The sequence below is a fragment of the Cynocephalus volans genome, chromosome 3 (genome assembly GCF_027409185.1).
Source record: "Cynocephalus volans isolate mCynVol1 chromosome 3, mCynVol1.pri, whole genome shotgun sequence".
In the NCBI taxonomy this organism is placed as follows: Eukaryota; Metazoa; Chordata; class Mammalia; order Dermoptera; family Cynocephalidae; genus Cynocephalus; species Cynocephalus volans.
Genome location: NC_084462.1, coordinates 103,285,234 through 103,306,053, shown reverse-complemented (window position 1 = coordinate 103,306,053; position 20,820 = coordinate 103,285,234). Strand labels below are relative to the sequence as shown.

At 42.2% G+C, this 20,820-nt stretch overlaps 1 protein-coding gene across 1 annotated transcript in view; it reads right to left on the bottom strand.

Moving 5' to 3' along the window:
- Positions 1 to 20,820, bottom strand: part of RYR3 (ryanodine receptor 3) — a 491,041-nt gene that overhangs the window by 3,122 nt on the left and 467,099 nt on the right. The window contains exons 91-103 of the mRNA XM_063091474.1: positions 19,335 to 19,393; positions 18,351 to 18,522; positions 17,153 to 17,239; positions 15,260 to 15,460; positions 12,185 to 12,315; positions 7,562 to 7,604; positions 7,013 to 7,140; positions 6,541 to 6,601; positions 6,055 to 6,201; positions 3,683 to 3,817; positions 2,184 to 2,340; positions 1,248 to 1,312; positions 783 to 883 (exon numbers count right to left, since the gene is read on the bottom strand). Coding sequence (XP_062947544.1) covers positions 783 to 883; positions 1,248 to 1,312; positions 2,184 to 2,340; positions 3,683 to 3,817; positions 6,055 to 6,201; positions 6,541 to 6,601; positions 7,013 to 7,140; positions 7,562 to 7,604; positions 12,185 to 12,315; positions 15,260 to 15,460; positions 17,153 to 17,239; positions 18,351 to 18,522; positions 19,335 to 19,393 — 1,487 coding nt within the window. The remainder of the gene's footprint in view (positions 1 to 782; positions 884 to 1,247; positions 1,313 to 2,183; positions 2,341 to 3,682; positions 3,818 to 6,054; positions 6,202 to 6,540; positions 6,602 to 7,012; positions 7,141 to 7,561; positions 7,605 to 12,184; positions 12,316 to 15,259; positions 15,461 to 17,152; positions 17,240 to 18,350; positions 18,523 to 19,334; positions 19,394 to 20,820) is intronic.

Here is a 20,820-nt window from a genome sequence, read left to right as displayed (position 1 = left end):
CCTTTTTTCCTTTTATCAGGTAATATCTATATGCTCTAGAAATCTATAAGTTTCATAGGAAATCCATGGCACATAATAGGCTTTACCTTAGAAGAAATTACACTTGTGTAACAGCTCAGACCTTAGACACTGCTCGAGGTGCTGGGATAAAGCAGTGTGAAAACATACGCACCCCAAAATGTCCCTCTCTCATAGAGCTTATATATTAACAGGAGAGGACAGACATAGTGAGGCCTGAAAACTGACCACAGAATTCAGCAACGTGCAGGTCACTGGCCCCCTGACAAGACCAACTCTCATGATGTGGGGAGGAAGGCCTGCCAGGAGGGGGTTTATGGGAGGAGAAACATTGGGGACAGTTTTGCTGAAAGGGAAAGAGAAGTAGGGCATGAGCTGGAAGTAAAAATGGGGGCCACAGACTTTTCTTTCATTAGCTTTAAAAACTTATTTGTACAGTGATAGGAAGAGTCCAGTAGGGAGAGAAATTGCCGGAGGTATGTGTCCTTGAGGTGACATGGGGATCTAATCACAGGTTGAGGGGCTGGCCTTTGCTAGGATCAGTCCACAACACACATCTATGGAAACATGGCAGAGGCAGAGTATATGGGCAAATATATGGGCTCATGGGGACTCCTGGAAGTTCTTTTCTGGTCACTTCTACTTTTTCCAGAGAAAAAGGAAGAAGTGGTATGACTAGAGACTGAACTATATGACGTAATTGTTTATTTACCCTACCTCCCTGTCCCCTGTCCCCATCACCTCTATTAACCAAGAATACTCACAGGTAGTTGGCTAAGTTGTGCTCTTGTAATGTGTGTGTTTCAAAACCATGAGGGGTCGTGTCAAAATAGTCATTGCCAATCCCACAGATGAAACATTTAGTCTAAGAAAAATAGCAGAGGCAGAGAAGCATTAGTAGGCATGACAGTACAGGCAGGAGGAAAAAGGGTGATGGTCTCTGTTGAGGGACAATGACATATTTCTCTCCTTAATGCTTTTGGCTGTTAGTCATTCACAACACATACCCAGCTCCTGGTTAGCTGAGGGCAGTGGAGGGGGCAGGCCTGGGAGGGGGATGGCAGGGTACAGAATGGGGCAGAAATGCCCAGAGCTGGCAGAGAAGGGAGAGGATGGGCAGTGAAGGCTATACTTTTCCCTAGGGCTGACCCTAAGTAATAGCTGAACCTATTGTTCATGTGCTGTGAGGATATAAAAATAGAGTTGGAATTAAGTTAGAAGAACACTACCTCCATGTCTTCTCGCACTTGTTCCTGCTGGTCTCTTAGCTCTCCAAAAGCATCAATGATAAGACCTGGAATTTTAAATACAAAGACCAACAAAGCACCTTAAGTAACCTGTACAGTGGTTCCAGGTAGAGGAATCATGGAGTGGCAGAAGCTGCTTAGTCAGAAAAGTGAATTATCAAGCTGAACTATACAATTTAAGCAAAATTAGAAAAAATGGTGTGTTTTCTCGTGCCGCACCCTGGCTCACCATTTCTCATCACTCTTACCCCACCTCTCTGCACTACTCGGTGCTGTCAACTACTGGCTCCTCCTCGAAACCTCCTCTGCTGCTCCCTTGCTGTCCCCATCTTTGCTATGGGCTCCTGCTCTCCTAGCCCCTCAGACAGGGATGTGTCAGGCTTCTCCTCACTTTCTTTGCATCTTAGCCCTAAACACCTGCATGTCTCACAGGTACCTCAACTCAGCACGACTGAAAACTAAATTAATCTTCTTTCTTTCTCCAATTCCTTATAAACAAATGACTAAATACCACTACCCCACCTCCCCTGCTCCCCAAATAGAAGAAAAAACCTGTCTCACTCTCACAGCTCCTCTCTCTGCTTCCTCCCCACCTCCCTGCCTGGGAGGAATACAATGAGCACAAGACCAGCCACAGGAGATTTCTTGGGAGTAGTGGTGAGGGCATAATTCGAAAAGGAAGTGGAAGGAAGGGGGTCCTCTGTGTGGATTCTCAGGTTTCTTGTAACAGTGCCTGGGTGTGTCTTTATATATAGCCAAGTTCTCACATATAGTTGATGCTCAGTAAATGTTTGCTAAATGAACAAGCAAATGGATTCACAAACTTCTTCATAGAACAGTTAAGTCATAGATGCAGAAAAGCAAAAAGAACGATATTTATTGAATTCTGTTCATACTTAACACAATTGGCAACCATACCTTGAATGATGGCCAGCAAGATGACAATGACAAAGAAGAAAAAGGTGATATCAAAGACAATGCGATACATTTCATAAGGGTCACCAGCAGGGTCTTCAATTTCATCGCCAATGCCGCCACCTGCTCTCACACCCACGTACATGTGGAAAAGGTAACACTACAGAAGCAAAATAATGGCGATTCAGGTAAAGATCAGAGAGTTGTTTTTAGCAAGGCGGTCAGCTCATTCATGTGATTAGATCAGATGGTGACAGCACTAAACTAGGAGACTCAGTGATGTCAGTGTCTATGCTGCCCACAGCTCAGTTTGGTGTCTACAAAGATGGAAAAATTTGGTACATTTAGCTTTTAACAGATATTTTGGGGGCCATTTTTACGAATCAGTTTTGAATTAGTTGATACACACAACAGAATCCATATAAGGTGTATATAAGTTAAAAGATCTTTAAGTCTTGGGGCATGTGGCATATGGCGGAAATTAGTTTTCCCTCGTTTGATTTTAAGAGTGTTAGCCTGGCCTTCAGGCTGTGCTGTAAACTCTGGGGAAATGCCCCCTCTACTTCTCCTGCATCCCCTGCACACCTGGTAGGGCAGGAATGCCTGCAGCATCTCAGATAACAGACTTTCTCTCTGCTCCTGTTCTGCACATGTGATCCAGTGCAGGCATCTGGGCACCGGCTCACCGAGCGGGGTGCCTTTGGTCTCTCCACCCATCTGGGTGGGTTAGACTCACAGGGAAAGGACAGTCTTATGACTGCTAAATCAAAAGCCAGGGCAGCCTGAAGATGGGAGTTGGTCACATGGGTACCCTGGTGACCAGTATTGCTATCTCGTAAGGGTGCTTATCTCAAGAAAGCATAAGGAACGTTTTTAGCCAAGAACTGTTATCTGTTTTATTGAGAAATGGTCACAGGCTGGGGCAGTTCACTGTCATCTCTCCTTGACACACATGTTCTTTTCCTGAAATCGTGTTATGAACTTCTAGAAATGCTGCTGCGGCAGTGCTGGCTCACCCTGAGCTGTGCCTTTCTTTCCCACTAGCGTCTGGACTAATGGGAACCCCCCTGAGCTGATCCTGCTGCTGTCCTGTTCTTTAGCCTATGGTGGCTGTTTGGAAAGATCCCCCCTGGCTTGTTGAAATAAATCAAGTACCCAAGCCCATGGTAATTTGCTCCCAGTTCTCAGAGACAAGAATCAAAGCTTGACTTCCATGAAATTTAGATACAAGTCCATTCACAATGAGGTCTCATCTTTACCCCAGACACATTTAAATGAATGGTGACCCATCCTGTGGCTTCCCTTTCCATTAGGCTTAGACACATGGAAACAAAACCTATTTCCACCACATCCACCTTCCCAGGACACTTCTCCCTTCTGGGTGAGACATCTGTCTTCTGCCCTAATCTCGGTTCTGCTCTCTTGCCCTCCAGCTGTCACTTGTTCTCCACATTCCCAGCGAGGAGCAGGCTCAGGTGGCCTCGTGGTGGGCAGCCACTTACCGTCATCATGTCATCACACTTCATATCAGGCTCATCGTCATCTTCACTTTTGTTGTAGAACTTGCGGAAGAAGTTGAAAGCCACCACAGTATAGAGGTAAACCACCACAGCCAGCAGACCGACGGTCAGAACCAGCTGGGAGTGAGAGAACAGAGGGAAGGAAAGGGCTGGCTTCTTCTCTACCCGGAAGGGTTCATGGGAGACTCAATGGAAACAAAGCGGAACGGGGAGGCCAGCAAGGAGGGACAGGGGGAAGGCGAGGGGTGGTGGTGAAGGCTACACACGGCAGGCAGAGAAGGAAAGACGGGACCCCAGATAAAGAGAAACCCGAATACTGGGAGAAAAGAGTAATGAGTTAGGGGATGAGTTGTGTCTCCCACAAATTCATATGCTGAAGTCCTAACCCCTGTACCTCAGAATGTGAGCGTATTTGGAGATACAGCCTTTAAAGAGGGGATTAAGTTATAATGAGGATGTGAGGGCAGGCCTTAATCCAATGTCACTGGTGTCCTTACAAAAAGAGATTAGGACATTGACCAGGACAGACCAGACACACACAGAGGGACGATCATTTGAAAAAGCATCAAGAGGGGAGCCATCTGCAAGCTGAGGAGACAGGCCTCAGAGGAAACCAACCCTGCTGGCACCTTGACATTAGACTTCCAGCCTCCAGAACTGGGAGAAAATAAACTTGTGTTGTTTGAGCCACCCAGCCTATGGTATGTTGTTATGGCAGCCCTAACAAACTGGACTGGGCATATGTAAAACACAATAGTATTTAAATACGGGACAGTGCAGGTGCTATGAGGAGGGTTATATTGTTTTTTTACAGAGCTAGCAGTTACCGAGGCTTCACAATGCAGCCTCTACTCTAATGCTGCTTCTAAAAAAATCTAAAGGTTCTCCGGACTGGTGGATGTCCCAGTGTTACACTATTTCATAAGTAACCATGAAGTGGATAATTGTCACAGCTCTGAAGTTACAATAAGAATTACAATGGTTGAGCCAAGTAACATTTTTCATTACCAGAAAATCTGCCCAGAGGCCACAGGGCATGTTTACTTCCAGGCTTTAGGATAAGGGTTCAGCAGCATAAATGAGGAACACACAGACCTGCACATCTAGCCTATACTAGGGACGAGGTAGAGCTGGAGATAGGAAGATTGACAAGATAAAATATTTGTCTTCAGGAAACCATGCAACAGGAGTGTGCATGAGTGCTAAGATAAGTACCAGAATAGATGTATTCAGCGGCCTCCTGAAGGACAGATAATTACTCACACCTTGGATGGCAGACCTCACAGAAAGTGGTTGGTTTAGAAAAAACGAAATAGAACTTGGATTCTGCACCAAGGAAGAAAGGGGCTTGAATCTGAACTCTGTCATTTAGCAGCTGTGCAGACTTGGCTGAGACACTTAGCCTCACTGAGCCTCAGTTCTCTTATCTGTAAAGTGAGCATAACATCTGTCTTACAAGGTAGCAGTGAAACTGTCACAGGACATGGGACGTGGCACAAGCTTGGCACATTTGAACTTCCTTCTTTTCTCTCTCTCCCACACAAAGGGTTAGAGATGTGAGGGAGTGTGTCTCGTACACAGGATCGAACATCATGAGGAATGCAGTGCTAAGCGGTTACCATTGTAAGCAAGGAGAAGCCGCAGGAGGATTTTAATATGGCTGGAGCCGATGCTGTGTCCAGTCTCCTGCATAATGTCAGGGTCAAGCCCTTGATTAGCCATATATATCAACTATATATAATATGTATATGAACCATATAATATGTATAAACTCATGGAAAGACTCATATTATCTTTTAATTCCATTTTTCCACAAACTTTTTGAAGTACCCTCATATATAATATATATCTTAAATCATTGGTTCTTAATTGGAGGCACATATCAGAAATACCTGGGGAGTTTTCTAACCACATACGTTTACTTCCTAACCCCCAGGATGTATATTGGGTCCACTGAGGAAGGGCTAGGCCTCAAAAAGATCTCCAAGAGGATTCTGACATGTCCATCACCTCTTCCCCCTCTCCTGGTTGATCTAAATATTAAGGGCCTCTGAGTCAAAGGTCTTATGCCCCTTACATGGTGGGTGCAGTTCTATTTTTAATTAGGTAACATTTTGCAAAAACAATCAGTATTTATTCAAGTACTTAGCCAAAAAAAGTGCATTATGCAGGTACTTCAAAGAGTTCATGGAAAGATTTGCATTCTCTTTAATTCTATTTTTCTGCCACTTTCTTGAAGTATCCTCGTGTACTATGACACATTCCTTCCTCATACACTAGAGTAGCACCTGTTGTTAGTTTGTTTTTTATCCATCTATGGGTCCATTCTGTTCCATATTAGTACAAACCAATACCTGTTTGCCATTGTGAGTTACAGATGACAGAATAGTCCTCAATGTCTTGAAGCCCATTGCGATATCCAACAGATGAGCCGCAAAGAAGAAGTTGTTGTAGTGGCCCAAGACTGACATGGTTGTGTACCAGGCAAGGTAGAGAAAGGACTGTGGGAAGGGAAGAAATTTAGCAGCTTTTGGGGCATTCATGCCTCATGATATACTCATTAAACCATTTTCTCTCATTTGGGGGAAGAGAGTAAAGATGGAGGATTTAGGTGCCGAGGTGCTGTGGGCTGGCCTGAGAATTGGCAGGTGAAGCCCCATCTGCCTTAAATCTCTTATGTTTAAGAGAGAAGGGTCCCCCTGCACGTTGAAGGGTCTCAGTCTTTGAAAAGCAATCCCTGAATCTTTCTGGGTATCCTCCATAGCTTGTTTCCCTGTGGCATCTAATGACATCCCTGAACTCGGGGTGCAGAATCTTGTTTTTCCAGGTGCAATACTTACATTGTCAGTAAAAACAACCCCCAGCTTCCAGATATGGTACTTCATGTCGATAGAACTTAGCCTAAAGAAGAACAAATAATTTCAAAACATATAAATGTCAAGATTTAGTTAAGTGTTTTATAAGGGGAAAAAAATAAAGTTTTTTCTCTCTGGTTTAATAACCTAAATATGGCTCTGAGCTTTACCAAGTTGTGTGTCCCCATTAGACAGAGAAAACTTGAATCACACCTCCTGAAATTTTAATTAGTCTTTTTCTTTCAGCTCTGTGGGGCACAAAAACTGATTGGTCTTCAAATTTTTTAAAGCAGTGCTCTCCCATTATGTCAGAGCCTAGAAGAAACACCTAAACCAGACCAGAGCCTGCAAGAACAAAGACACACTTGCAATTTTTCCCTCTAGCATGTTGAAGAGGAATTGGAAAACAATGGATCTATTTTAGTCACTTTAGATTTTTAACTCCTAAGCTCTGTACCAGGACACCAGAGAAGCTGCTTCTGCTTTGGTTTCTTCTACTGGGCTAAAGTCAAGGGCGTTTTTGTCCAAACCCAGGAGTTCAGCAATGCGCTCTGCTCCGTAGAGATCGCCATACTTGTTGATCACCTAAAGCAGAGAGGATGACAGGGTGAGCTCAGGCCATATGCCACCATCCATCCATGTTTTCTCTAGCTCCAGGGTCTTCCAAGGAGTTAAGACATGATGCAAAATGCAATTGGAGAAGGGGAAAAAACAACCTCCAGAGAAAGCAGAAGTGATAAAGACAATTAAGTGAAAACTGCTTTTCAAACTGATATTTTTTGGAGGGGAGAAAAAGCCTAGTGTGCAGAAGACGACAAGGTTGTGTTAAGCTGTTTAAGTCAGATGAGTATAGAAATGAAGCCAAAAACCTACACACATGCATATACAATCCCTTGTTATTCTTCTGGTGATACCATCACATTTATTCATGCTCGTGTATGGAGAACTTAAAAAAAAACCACATTTCTCTGCGATCATGGAACTCACCCCCACTGACAAGGCATACCTTTCTCTTGACAAACTTGTCCCAGTAGTTATTAGGAAAAGATCTGAAAAAAAAAAAAAAAAAAAAAAAAAGAACAAGGAAAAAAGGAGGTTTTTAATTCTTAACATCAAGACAAGCACATCAAGAAACTTTCCAGTTTAAATGTGTGGATCTGTGATCTTTTTGGTTTTTGTCCTGCTCACTGAGGAATTCAAGTCTTGATTGAAGTTCAGAGTCATCACAGGTATTCTGATTTATGGTTTCACTACTTTGTACCAACTTCTGAAACACTTGAAAAGCCACTCTGCATTTTCTGCCTCAAAATTATGGTTAAGAGCTAGGAATTGTGATGACAGCTAGATAGAAACAGTGATTCTCTCCCTGATCCCAGTATAACCAGACACGAAGCCGTGTATTCCATGCAATGAGTCACTACTGTATGTCAGTAACTCGCGTAGGTGCTGGGGACGCAGGATGTGGTGGGAAGGGTAGAAGTTTCCAGTCTGGGAATCAACTTTAGATAATTTATATAAGGTTTTCCTTAACCTGAGTCCTCTTCCACTCTATCATCCATTCCCACATAACTCCTGTGGGGCCTGCATTTCTCAGGAAGTTACATCCCTCTCTCCCCTTGGGAAGTAGTTCCTTTTTCTACACCATCCATAACCTCCCCAGAGAGATCTTCTTTCTTCTACCTGCAGCATGTACCAGCTCCAGCTCCACTGCAAATAGTTTCTTATTGTTAAAGACAAGAAAGAACTATCAGGTATGCCAGCAAAACCTGTTTAAAATACGTTGCTCCTATCCAGAATGATCAAGTTCTTTCTAGCGGGGGTTCCTTGTAAGGCTGGCTTGCAGCCAACGAGCCTCTGGCCCTTGGTGGATGCATTCTTACTTCTGTATTCTTTTATTTGAGTCATTCCTTTTGGCTCTGGAACACACAGTCCCCTATTCTATAAAGATCACTAGGTTGGTTATGAAGAAGTGGGGACCTCTTTCTATTCATGGACCTCTAAGAAGAATAACCCTGAGTAAATGCCACCTCTCCTTCAACAGGATGGCAGTCATTAAAAAAATAATAAAGTGAGTTTTTTGTTTCTTTGTTTTTGGTTTATTAAAGTAGTTTCTTTGTCTTAAACATCTCAGGGGCAGAATGCTTCGGGTTGGATTGTATCCCCCAAAGGTTTGTGTATTAATCCCCACTGTCCAGTGTTGAGCGTGGGAAATCCTATTATGGTAATTGAAAGGTGGGGCCTTTAAGAGGTTATTAGATTGTGAGGACTGTACACTGTGAATGGATCAATCCATTTATGGAGTAATGGGCATGGTGCTTACGGCTTTATAAGGAGCATGAGTGAGCAGGTTAGCTCTCTCTTGCTCAAGCCATTTTCCATGTGATACCCTGTGTCACTGTAGAGGCATGACCAAGAACAAGGTCTTCACCAGATGTGTTCCCTGGACTTTGGACTTCCCAGCCTCCAGAACTGTAAGCAATGAATATTGTTTCTTTATAAATTACCCAGTTTCAGGTATTCAGTTATAAGCAACAGAAACGGACTAATACAAACATCTAAATGCCACTTAAAAGCAAAAACAAATGCTGGTGTTACACCTCCACCACGCCCCCCTCCCTCCTTCTCTCACCCTATTTCACTCTCCCTTCCCCTCTCCCCCAACTGCTTGGCAACAACATCTTAGAATGTAAAAAAGTAATAATATTAATAAATAAATTTTAAAACTAAATAAATGAATGGAATGCTGGTGTTACAGAATAAACTGCTTGAAGATTTTATCTCTGGGGATGAAAATAATTATTTTGACTTTCTTCTTTGTACATTTCTCTGTTTGATTTTTTTCATGTAGTGCATTTAGAATCTAAAATAAACAAAAAAATAAAAATCAAGGCATACTTCCTCTGCCACACTGACATCTCCTTTTTCTTAAATCCTTTGTACAAATGGTCTGTAACACACAATGTAGCCTTGGTCATATTTTATCCTAAGTAGAAGATTCCACAAGTGATGCTGAAGGGCCACTGACCACAGGCTCTGGGCAAGACCCTTTCACAGACATGATCTTTCCTTGGTCTGAGCATTTTGAATTTCTTGATCCCCTGACTAGGTATGTAAGCTCCTTGAATGTGGAAAACATATCTTTTACTTGTTAATATTCCTTAAAGCATGGAATAGAGAACAGACCTTCAGAAGGGAAATACATAAATAAAGAATACACCTATATAGGAATGGTCAGGAAAAAAATTACACGATGATCAACCTTTTTAATCAAGGAAATGTACAATGAGGTGCCACTACACACCTATCGGATGACCAAAATTATCTGTCAATAGCAAATGCTGGCAAAGGGGTAGAGAAGTAGAAACTCTCATACAGTACTGTTTGGAATGTAGATTGGAATAAACATGTTGCATATCCTCCTAGCTAGCAAATTCCTCTCCTGGGCCTATACTCTAGAGAAACTGTCTGACCTGTCCATCAGGTGTGAGAATGGTCCCTTTAGCACTGTTTGTAACAGCCAGACACTGGAAACAGTCGAAACATCCACTGTCAGGAAAATGGGTAGATACACGATAATATACTTAAAAATGGAAAATGCTACAGTTTTGAAAATGAACAAAATATAGCTACATACATCAACATAAGTGAATTCCCAAACATAATGCTGAACAAAAGATTCAAGTGACAGTTTAATGTACACAGTATAATTTATATAAAGTTCAAAATAGTCAAGATGAAGCAATATATTTAGGGACAAATAACTAAGTGGTAAAACTATAAATTAAGGGAGGAGAATGAATTTCACTAATTAATTAATATCACTAATTGCTAATTAACAATGAATATCACTAACCACTAATGAATATCAGGAAAGTAGTTAGCTGGGGGTGGGAGAGAGGATAGTACAGGAGACTTTTAAGTGTTCAGCAATGTTCTATTTTTTAAACTTTGTGGTTTATTATTATACTTTAAAATGCACATATACATGTATATTTAACAATATGAAAATAAGATTAAAAAAAAGAAAGCTCTCTATGATATATACTCAATTGAAAAAAGCAAGTTTCAAAATACATGTACTATGATGCCGTTATTGTGAGAAAAATTAGAGGTTAATTTATCTAAAACTTAAAAAATAGCTATTCTATTTATTTATACATTTCCCTACTCATGGACATTTAAATCACTTCAGATAAAAAATGTTAGCAAATATCCTTGTTGGGACATCTTAGTGTACTTGTTTCATTTTCTCCTTAAGATAAATTTCTAGAAATTGAACTGCCTTTTTACTGGGACTTTTGGGCCATATCACCTTGTACCACAGACACAAGCATTGCTGATAATTGCAGAAAGCATACCAACGAATCAAATCACTTAATAGTATCCCACACTTCTGTAATGTAATGACAAAGGGTCACAAACAATGCTTAGTAGTCTTCCTTATTTTTCCTTGCGTCGTTTATGAGATTGGCAGGGACCTGTAGGCAGGTACAGATTTTGGATTTGCATGCTCTTCACCCCCGCCCACCTCAAGAGAAGAGCCTTTCCTTCCTAGAGATTGTTTTTTTTAAAAAAAAAAAAAATTAGTTGTACCTTTGCAGAGCTGCCTCTCAGTTTGCCCAATCATTGGATAAGAAGCAATTTTGCCCCCTAGGGTCAGGATTGTTATTTTAAAACATGCATATCTTATTTGGCACAGCTAAGAGTCACCTTTGTTTACATATTTAGCCCCATTTCTTTACTTTTCTTTCATCATGTTAATTTATCTTGCAACTCTCATTTATCTAATGAATAAATTGGCATTACACCATGGCGTTCACTATTGGTGATGGCCATTTTTGGAACAGTTAGAGAAAGGGAATGAGTGACAGCTCAATGCCTACCATGTGCCAGGCATGTGCCAGGCATTGGACATACATTCATTAATCCTCCCCGGACTGTGGGAGGTGGTAATCTCATCCCTCTATTACTAAAGAGGAAACTGAAGCTTAGAAGGCTTGATTACCTTGCCCAAGTTCACAGCCCACTAAGTTGCAGATCTGACTTGGTAGGTCACCTGTCTGCCTTAAGCATTGGAGCTCTTTCCACCACAGCAGCACTTGCCTACCGGGAAGGCAGGCTTACCACCACAGGTCTTAACACCCCACCCAGATGGCCCTATTTTAACTGCCCATGCAACTGCCTCTCAACATTATGTTGGGAAGAGGTTTATTACCAATGAGCCTATCTGTTTAAGGAGAAGATTTCAGAGATGATACTGCCACAGGACTGCTGTGCCATATGGGGGCAGATCTGCTTGATTTCCAGACCCCTGGGCCACTTAAGCCTAGAAACACTTTGTATGACTCGAACATGGAGAACTAGTTTAATTAATATTGTACTGGACTGGTTGATCTTAATCAAATATGCTCACCACCTCCTGATACCATCCTTTGTCCCCATTAAATTCATAGAGATATATACAAGTGTTTGAGGGGCAATAAGCTACTTTATTGAAAAGCCAAGGGAGAAAAGTCCTAGAAACCAAAGGAAGGTTATGTTAATTAGTTTCCAAGGCTCATGAGCCAAGAGTTATTCTATGTACAGCAGAGACTCCATTTCCTTCTTAAGCGGGGGTGGAGGCACTTACGGGGTGTTGATCACCAAGCGGTCCCACTGCCCCTTGATGTCATCCTCGGAAGGCTGTTCTGTGATGTACAGGCCATCAAACTCTAGCTTCCTGGCAATTTCTTTCTCCCTTTTGAATACCACCAAAGGGACCTAAGAGTGGGAAGATGCTGGTTACTCAGAGAAGCCTTTGTGCTTAAAGCATATTTGTTACCAATTAACCTTCCAAGTTCAGAGCAGCAATCACCTTATAGTGTAATTCTTAAGAGTGCCTAGTTGTGGAACCAAAGTGTGCAAATAAATAAACCAAATAAATCTCTTCTTACCCCTTTGGCTAGTACACCTGCCTCTCCAAAAGTTGATCTGATTTGGGCCACCCTTTAAGGTTTCAGTTAAATAGCTGATATTAATACAAACTGGACTTCCTGCCCCATCCTAGTGAGGAGGCCATATTTACACAAGTCCCAGGGTCAAATAAGTTAGGTCTCCTAAGACTCCTAGACCAAAGCTGAATGAAGATGAAGGCTTAGAAAAGACAATAAACTATTCTAGAATAGATTGGCCAGACACAGGAATGTGATAAAATGTTCCAACCACCTTCAGTGGCCCAGGTCATATTAATTTCATGGCTTTGAGGATTAGTTAATGAAACACGGTTTGATGGTTAGAATGAGTGGGTTCAGTGAACTCTGTACGTAGTCTTTTAGTACTGAAGTTTTCTTCTTGAGATTCTTTCCATAAAGAGCTCCTGCCAGGCAGTAGCACACTTATTTGTTTCCTGCTGTCATTCCCCATTCTCTTATCAGTGTAACTTTAATTTTAGACTTAGATATGGTGGCATAGCTACAAAGACCTACCACCAAAGGGGAACATAGAAAGGGAGAGGAAAATAATCCACTTGCCCCCACCATCACTAAGGATACACAACACATCAAATTTGGGACAGAGTTGGTGTGGTCAGAGGATACTGCTGAAATCTTAGATCAGAAGCCAGAGCTCCTCTACCCAGAAAAGCTTAATTTAGACAGAGCCAGGGCTTCTCATCCAGCTGGGATGCCACTGGTCACTCGATGACATCCCTAAGACCTTGGTCTCCAAACTGTCTCTTCCAATAACTCTTGCTCAAAGCTCATGATAGGCACATACTCCACACCGCTTTTTTATTTCCAAAACAAAAGGGCGAAATTTAGACAATGATCTATAAAGAGTTAGTCTTGCCCTTTTTTTCTTTAAAACAAGGAAACACCACCGAGGGAATAGAAGACTCGTGATCGGAGGGTGGTGCAGGCTAACAGGCATCGCACGCTGTGCGGGATCAGTGACTGCTGTGAGCTGATGGACGGTGAGGGAGGGAAGCCAAGCTAAAGCCGCCCTGACTAATGTCCGCTGGGTTTTTATTTATTTAGTTAGTTTAATTTTGTGTCTGCTGTGCTTTGAAATGACTGAAGAACAGTAACAATACCAAGTTTTAGAGCAGCGCTGACCTCTGGGACTGGAAGCACTGCCCTTCAATCTTCTAGGAGTCTGTATACCATTGTGAACAGAACGGCCACATTTTCATTCCCTAGACAGTATTTTTCTTTTCTCCAAGTCACCAGTATATCGATGCCCCATCCAACAGGCTGAGCTCTAGGATTCTGGAACAGTAGCTAATATGCTCTAGGGTTTACTATGTCCAGTGTTCTGAGTACTTTTACATGTTTTAATTCATTTAATCCCCTCGGCACCTTTAGGTGTTATTATTATAATACTCATTTTTACAGATGAGGAAACAGAAAGCCAGGGAGGTTAAGTAGCAGAGCTGTGAGTCCAGCCCAGACAGCCTGGCTCCACAGTCCCCACTTTCGTAGTTAAAAGGGAATCCTTAATGTGGCCCAGGCACATGGTCTCTCCAGCAGTGCAGCTGGACTTCCTCTATGATACGGTAGTTCGGCAGGGGTCGGGGGGAAGAAAGGACCACAAGGACAGGAATGTATTTCCTGGCCTCTTCCCAGGAAGAAGATGGCTTGGTATATAGCCAAGGAGACTTCCTACTTAAGAGAAGTAAGAGAAAATGGTAATGAGGAAAAAGTAATGAGAAAAAAAATCATGGTGTAGTAGAACTAGAACTGGACTTAGAACACCAAAAATTGAATGATTGAAGATTGACATAACCATAGTAGTGTCAGAAGATGGCCCCAATAAACCATGTCTCCTGGTATTCACACCCTCCTGTAGTCCCCCCACCCCCATCCAACAACAAATATGGGCTGGGCATGTGACTTGCCTTAACCAACAGAATGTGGTAGAAATGACACTGGACCAAAGCCTTAAGAAGGGCTAGCAGCTTTTACTTTTGATCTCTTTTTGGAAACTCCAAGCCATCATGCAAGAAGTCCAGCTACCCGGCTGGAGGGATCACATGTGGAGAGGCCACATGGAGAAAGAGAGAGAGAGAGCCCAGCTACCCCAGCTGAGCCCAGCCTTCCAGCTGTTCCTCACCAAAGGGCCAGGCATGGGAAGGTGCTATTTTGACCATTCCAGCCCAGCTGAACTCCCAGATAGCTGCAGATGCGGCCCCTCCACATGGAGCAGAGGAACTGTCCAAATGTGCCCAGTCAGCGCACAGAATCACAGAGATAAAATGGTTGTCACTTTTCAACCACTGAGTTCTGATGTGGTGTGTGATGCAGCAATACTGAAACAGTAACCCATCAAGTACATTCCTTCTGATATCTCAAATGATTACAACCTAGCAAAAAGGTACTTTTATAAAATTCCAACATCAATTCAAAGATTAGAAGGAACTCTCATGAGGTATATGTGACTTAGCCTGATGACTCTAATTCTATGAAACTCAACAAGTTTCTGAAAAGGGACTCCTTGAGCAAGACTTCTCAAATGAGAATGTGCATACAAATCACCTGGAAGATTCTGATGTGAAAGGTCGGGGTGTAGCCTGAGCATCTGCAGTTCTAAGCAGCCCCCAGGTATACCAGAGCTGCTGCTCCAGAACCTGACTCTTTTAGCAAAGTCTTAGAGCAGAAGCTGGCTGGATCCCAAAATGATGCTTCTTCCTCAAGGAGTCAGATTAGATCCAGAGTGGCAAGCAGCTCACCTTCAGGCAGTAATAGCCCACCACACAGACTAAAGAGATGATGGTGTGGATAACGGCCAGAGCCCGCAGCGTTGGTGCCATGTACCCAGTGCTCTCCTGCAACACGAAGAACACCATTGCTTCTTCCTCCTCCTCCTCGTTAAAGGAATTCCACAGGTTCACAACGTCCTCTGTCTCTTCTTCTAAAGGTTCTTCAGTGACCTGGCCCAAGACACACACTCACTTATTAACATCAATGAGTGACCTGGCCCAAGACACACACTCACTTATTAACATCAATGAGAGCCTCGGCCACTGGCTCTCCCCACCTGTTTTATATTGTTCGCATATGCTGTGCAGATAGTAGTGACTCAACATGACTGGCTGAATGAATGAGAGTTTTAGGTAACTTATTACCAGGAATCCCCCAGTATATCTGATAATTGCCAACAAAATTTTTAAGAGCTAAAACCTATCTTTTGAAAAGAAGACAAAAAATTAAAATTAGGGAAGTTTTACTACACATGCTATAATCCATGTGTAGGTGATCTCAGAAATGCCCTGGCTAGGGAAGAGGCTAAGACACAAACACGCACAAACACAGCATGTACACACACTCGCACGCACACACACGCAGTATTTTCCATGCTTTCTGAGAAGCCACTTACATTCATGACTTCAACTGCCTTTCTTACACACATGACTCTCAAATCTACACCTTAGAGATTTTTGTCCTGTAACTCTGCCTGCTAGCTGTCTCCACCTGAATGGTTGCCTAGGGTCTCCTCAACCTCATTTTATGTTAAAAATCAAGCTTTGCCACTCCTTGCAATACACTTCCATTTTTCTTCTATGGGCAACGGAAAGCCATTAGTTTGTCAAGGGAAAGTTTGATGTGGATAAAACAATGTTTTATAAAAACTGGATTGCTGGTTTTAAATAGGAAAGCAGAGAGGCAAGACATAGAAAAGCCAGTAAAAGACTATTCTTGAAAAACATAAAGGGGAGATATTATGTGCTGTTACCATAAAAATGATAATGCTGTGAGGTAACACATTTGTTAATTAGCTAGATTTAACCCTTCCACACTGTATATGTACTTCAAAGGCTCATGTTGTACATAGGCAGTGCTTCAGTTATGAAGTACATAATACAGAATGAAATTATAGTTATGGAGTACATATGCACAATAAAAACGTACAATGTTAACTATCAACTAAAATTTTTTTTTATTTTAAACATTTAAGAATCAGAAATTGTAAAATTATGAAAACAATAGATAGCTTCTAAAATAAACTTTGCTCAAATGTAAAAAAAACAAAAAAAGACTATGTCAAGAGTGTAGGACTATTTATTAATTCATTCCACTAACAATTATTACATGCCTGTAGCATGCAAGACCCACATTTGAATGTTCAAAATCTTCATTTCTCTTGACTAATCCCTGTCTTCCCAAGGCCTGTTAATTCTTCCTTCATAATCATTCTTTTTTTTTTTTTAACCTTCATAATCATTCTAACATATGGGCCAATTATAATGGCTCTTGGTTACCTTATTCCTTAAGGGAAGGCATTTATTATTCATTTCAAAATACCTCATAGTTCGTACTATATAGGCTCTAGTGCATAGTAGGTGCCCAACAAATATTTGAAAACTGAATTAAGTAAATGACAAAAACAACCCAGAACTATCGAAACAGTCCCCTAACTGGTTTCCCTTGTCAGCAGTCTCTCCATTCTTCCCACCGCTAAAGATCATATACTTTTCAGAAGCCAATGTCATACAAATTAGAATTAGAGTTAGATATTAGAATTCTTGCTGTAATTAAGAGCATAGCTTCTATTATAGTTTTTTCAAATATAGTATACTTAGCAGACACCATATTTAGAAAATAACCCCTGAATTAAGTATCACCTTATAAAAAAGCAGGATGAAGTTGATAGCGAAGGCTACAAACAGAGCAAGGAACCTCAGGTTGTAGAAATTCCTGGCCAGGTAATGCTGAAAAGAAAAGGACAGGCAGAGAAGTAGAAGTACTTTGGAAGGGAAAGAGAACTTCCCTCTCTTACACAGAAGACCTGTTCTGGTTACAAGTTTACACAGACTAGTCTTACTCTTCGGTTACTACTCTTCTAGGGCAATCCTGGCCTTCTTAACCCAGGCATGACTTATTTGGGGAGAACCAGAAATGCTAATTTAAAAAAACTGCTTAGAATGATGCTCAAAAGAACACCAGTTTTGCTTATCCCTTAGGGAATCAAAATGCCTACACGTGGCACCAGCAGACTGCTGCGTGTGTAAGTGTTCATGATCACTCTATGTAGGAAGTAGTCTACTTGGAAATTATGAGTGATCTAAGCCCACAAAAGACCCCTGCAACCCCCACATTGGAGGCAGCCAGACTGTGGCCGAGAGTCCTCGTCCCCTTATAAGTTACAGCCCCAGGAGCCTCTTCCTTGCCCTTCTCTGGGGGTGCCATCCCATTCTCTACCATCTTCCCTGGGAAAACTAGCCCTTCAAGACTGGAATGGCAGCTGCTTGGGGAAGTTCCCAATCCCTCTGTGGAGAGGAGCCCTCACTAATGGTGTAGTCCTGGACATTACCAACTGTACCTCGGTGGCCATTAGCAACTGCAATTTATCAGAGAAAGACTACTACAAGCTGTACTGAAGTTTGATTGCGTGCAGAATAATAAAGCTTTTGAAGACTAGTGTGGGGACCTAACCTAACACGGAAAATTCTTTCTGTATCCCAAATGATCAAACTACTTCTGAACTTTTTGACCAGGATGGGCTAAGTCCCCACACAACACACATAAGGGACCAGCTAGAAAGAGGTGTTTCTGCTCTCCTGGAGAGAAAACAGGTTAGAGAGGACACCTTGCTGCTGGGCAGAGGTGTTGGAGGGCTGTGGCTTTTCCCAGGTCATCCCCTTTTTCTTTTCCTCCAACACAAAAGGAACAGGCAGATAAATGAGAAGAGGAAAAGCAAAGGCATGAGGAAGGGGAGGAAGCATGACTAACCAAATAGTGAAACAAATCAGCAGCCACCCCTCTGAGGTCTGCCCGGGCCAATGCCTGCACTAGGAGGGAGGCCAGGGCTGGAGCACTCACCAGTAACTTGGTCTGGTAGATTTCCAGCCCTTTAAAGAAATTGGCCATGAAGGCTTCCGGCTTCTCAACTTTCTGACCACGCCGCCGCTTCTTCTTTATTGTCACTTCTGCCCATGGGTACCCGGCGTGCTCCTCCTCTTTGGCTTTGTCCTCCTTTTCCCCATCTTCCATGCTGCGGGAGTGAGAAGCCAGCTCAGCAGGGGAGGACAGAGGTAGGTCTGTCCCAGAAAAGAAGACTAAATTAAAGATAAATCTGGGCTGACAGGGGTGGGCGACGTGGTCATTCCCTAAGGGTGGAAACCTCAGGTCTTTATCAACCCACAGTGGCTGGAAGTCAAATTTGTATTTCATAAGTGGTGACCATTCTGATGAGCCATGGTCACAGGTGCACAAGGGTACTTCAAAAAGATCATGGACAAATTAAACTAAAAAATAATATGAATCCTTCCATTAATTGTTTTGGGGGGGCAGATGGCTGGTATGGGGACTTCCATGAACTTTTTGAAGACCCCTTGTACATCAGTTATCTATACAAGTTTGTACTATTCTTGTGAATACTCGGCTTAACAGATTTTTTTTTTCCCCTTCAGAAAAATTGTCTTTTATTTTGTTAGCCTTCTTAGGAATTAGCAATAGTACCTACTCTTCTAAGCTTGTGGTGGGAATTAAATGAAATAAGAGCTTAGCACAGGCCTGACATGTAATAGGTATTCAATAAATGAGATACTGTCACCAATGATAATAATTTGTTTATCCTGCTAGTGAAACTCTGATCTACTATTGAGATTATAAAGTTACCAAAATTAATAGAATGGGTTTATTATATAGCTGGGGGAGAAAGAAATATACCCAGGGCTTGCAGAATCTCTATTTCTTGTATTAATAGAAATCAAATTTTCTATTTACTACAGCAATAGAATAGTAGACGGCATCAAGAATTAGCTATGATAGCAATTAGAGTAGCCGATGCTACCAAGAACTTACTCTGCCTTCTCATATTCTACTTTTCCTTCTGCGTCATGTGCTGCTTTCATCTCTGCTGCCTAGATAAAAATAACAGTCAGTCACGGTTGCTGCGAAGTGAGATCCTGATGATGAACCATTACATTGGACATTTTCTTCTTGGTCACGGGTCTCAATGGTTTTTTCTCTTTGTGCTTCTGCTTCCCTGAGGATCACAAAATGCAAGTGTCCTACCATATGAGGGGTCTTCAAAAAGTTCATGGAAAGATTCATATTATCTTTTAATTCAGTTTTTCTGCAAACTTTCTGAAGTACCCTCATATATCAAGCTACTCTGGGGAGATGCCAAGATAAAGATTTCACACTTGAGAACTCAACAGCCTTCTATTATTTATTCAACTCAAAGAGGAAACTTGTGCTAGGACACTGTGAGAGTTCCATGGCAGTGGTCCCACCGCCCCACGGAGTCAGGGAGTCAGCGAGAGACAGGACACAGATCAAACTACATCCAATCCTGCTTCCATCTGGCGGGCTTCCTGCCCTGTCTCTAATCCTCCGGCCACCTCCCCCATTCCTCCTGCTAATGGCCACTGCGCTTAGAATAAAATTCCAGCTCCTTACCAAGGCCTCCAAGTCCTCCAGGATCCTGGCCTTTCTCTCCATCCTCATCTTGTACCACTTGATTCATTGTCTCCTACACCCAAATAGGCAGACTTCCTTTCCTTTCCTGGATCATTCCAAATTCTGTGTATCGGGGCCTTTGCACTAACCATATCCTCTGCCTGGACTGTGACTGCCTACCTTTTAAGTGCTTACTCTCCTTCAGGACTTGGCTCAGATGATACCTTTTCAGAAGCCTCCTTGGTTATCCTATTTATAGTAGGTCCTATATTCATTCTCTAACACATTAGCTTGCTCATTTATTATAACACACATCACAAATGGCAATTATTTATTTGTTGTCTTTTCCCTTTAGCAGTTAAGCTCCATAAAAGCAAAAATGTTGTTTCTCTTGTTAACCAATGTATTCTCACATCCTAGAACACAGCCTGGCACACAGAAGTCCCTGAATGAGTCCCTGTTATGTATCAAACTCTGTTTTAGGCCCTGGGGCTACATCAGGGAGCAAAACAGAATAAGTGAATTAAACTCATAAGAATGCCTATGATTGTGATGCCTCCTTCCGATTCTCCAAACCAAGTGAGAGTTCTCCCCTATACATTTCCATAGTGTCTGACATTTCTCCTTCCTAACATTCTTCATGCTTGTATTGACTTGCCCAATGTCCATCTTCTCCATGAAACTATTGGAACAATGTGTTTCTCATTCACCACTGAATTCCCAGAGCCTAAATCAGTGACAAGTACTGGAACTTTTCAGAATGAATAAAAGATGTCTTTAGACTCTGATCTCTTTGATGCTAGAATGACATTGTGAGTTCGATGCGCAAGAGAGGGAACACCCAGAACCTTCTGTGGCCAAGGGGCTCTGAATTACTGCTATTGTA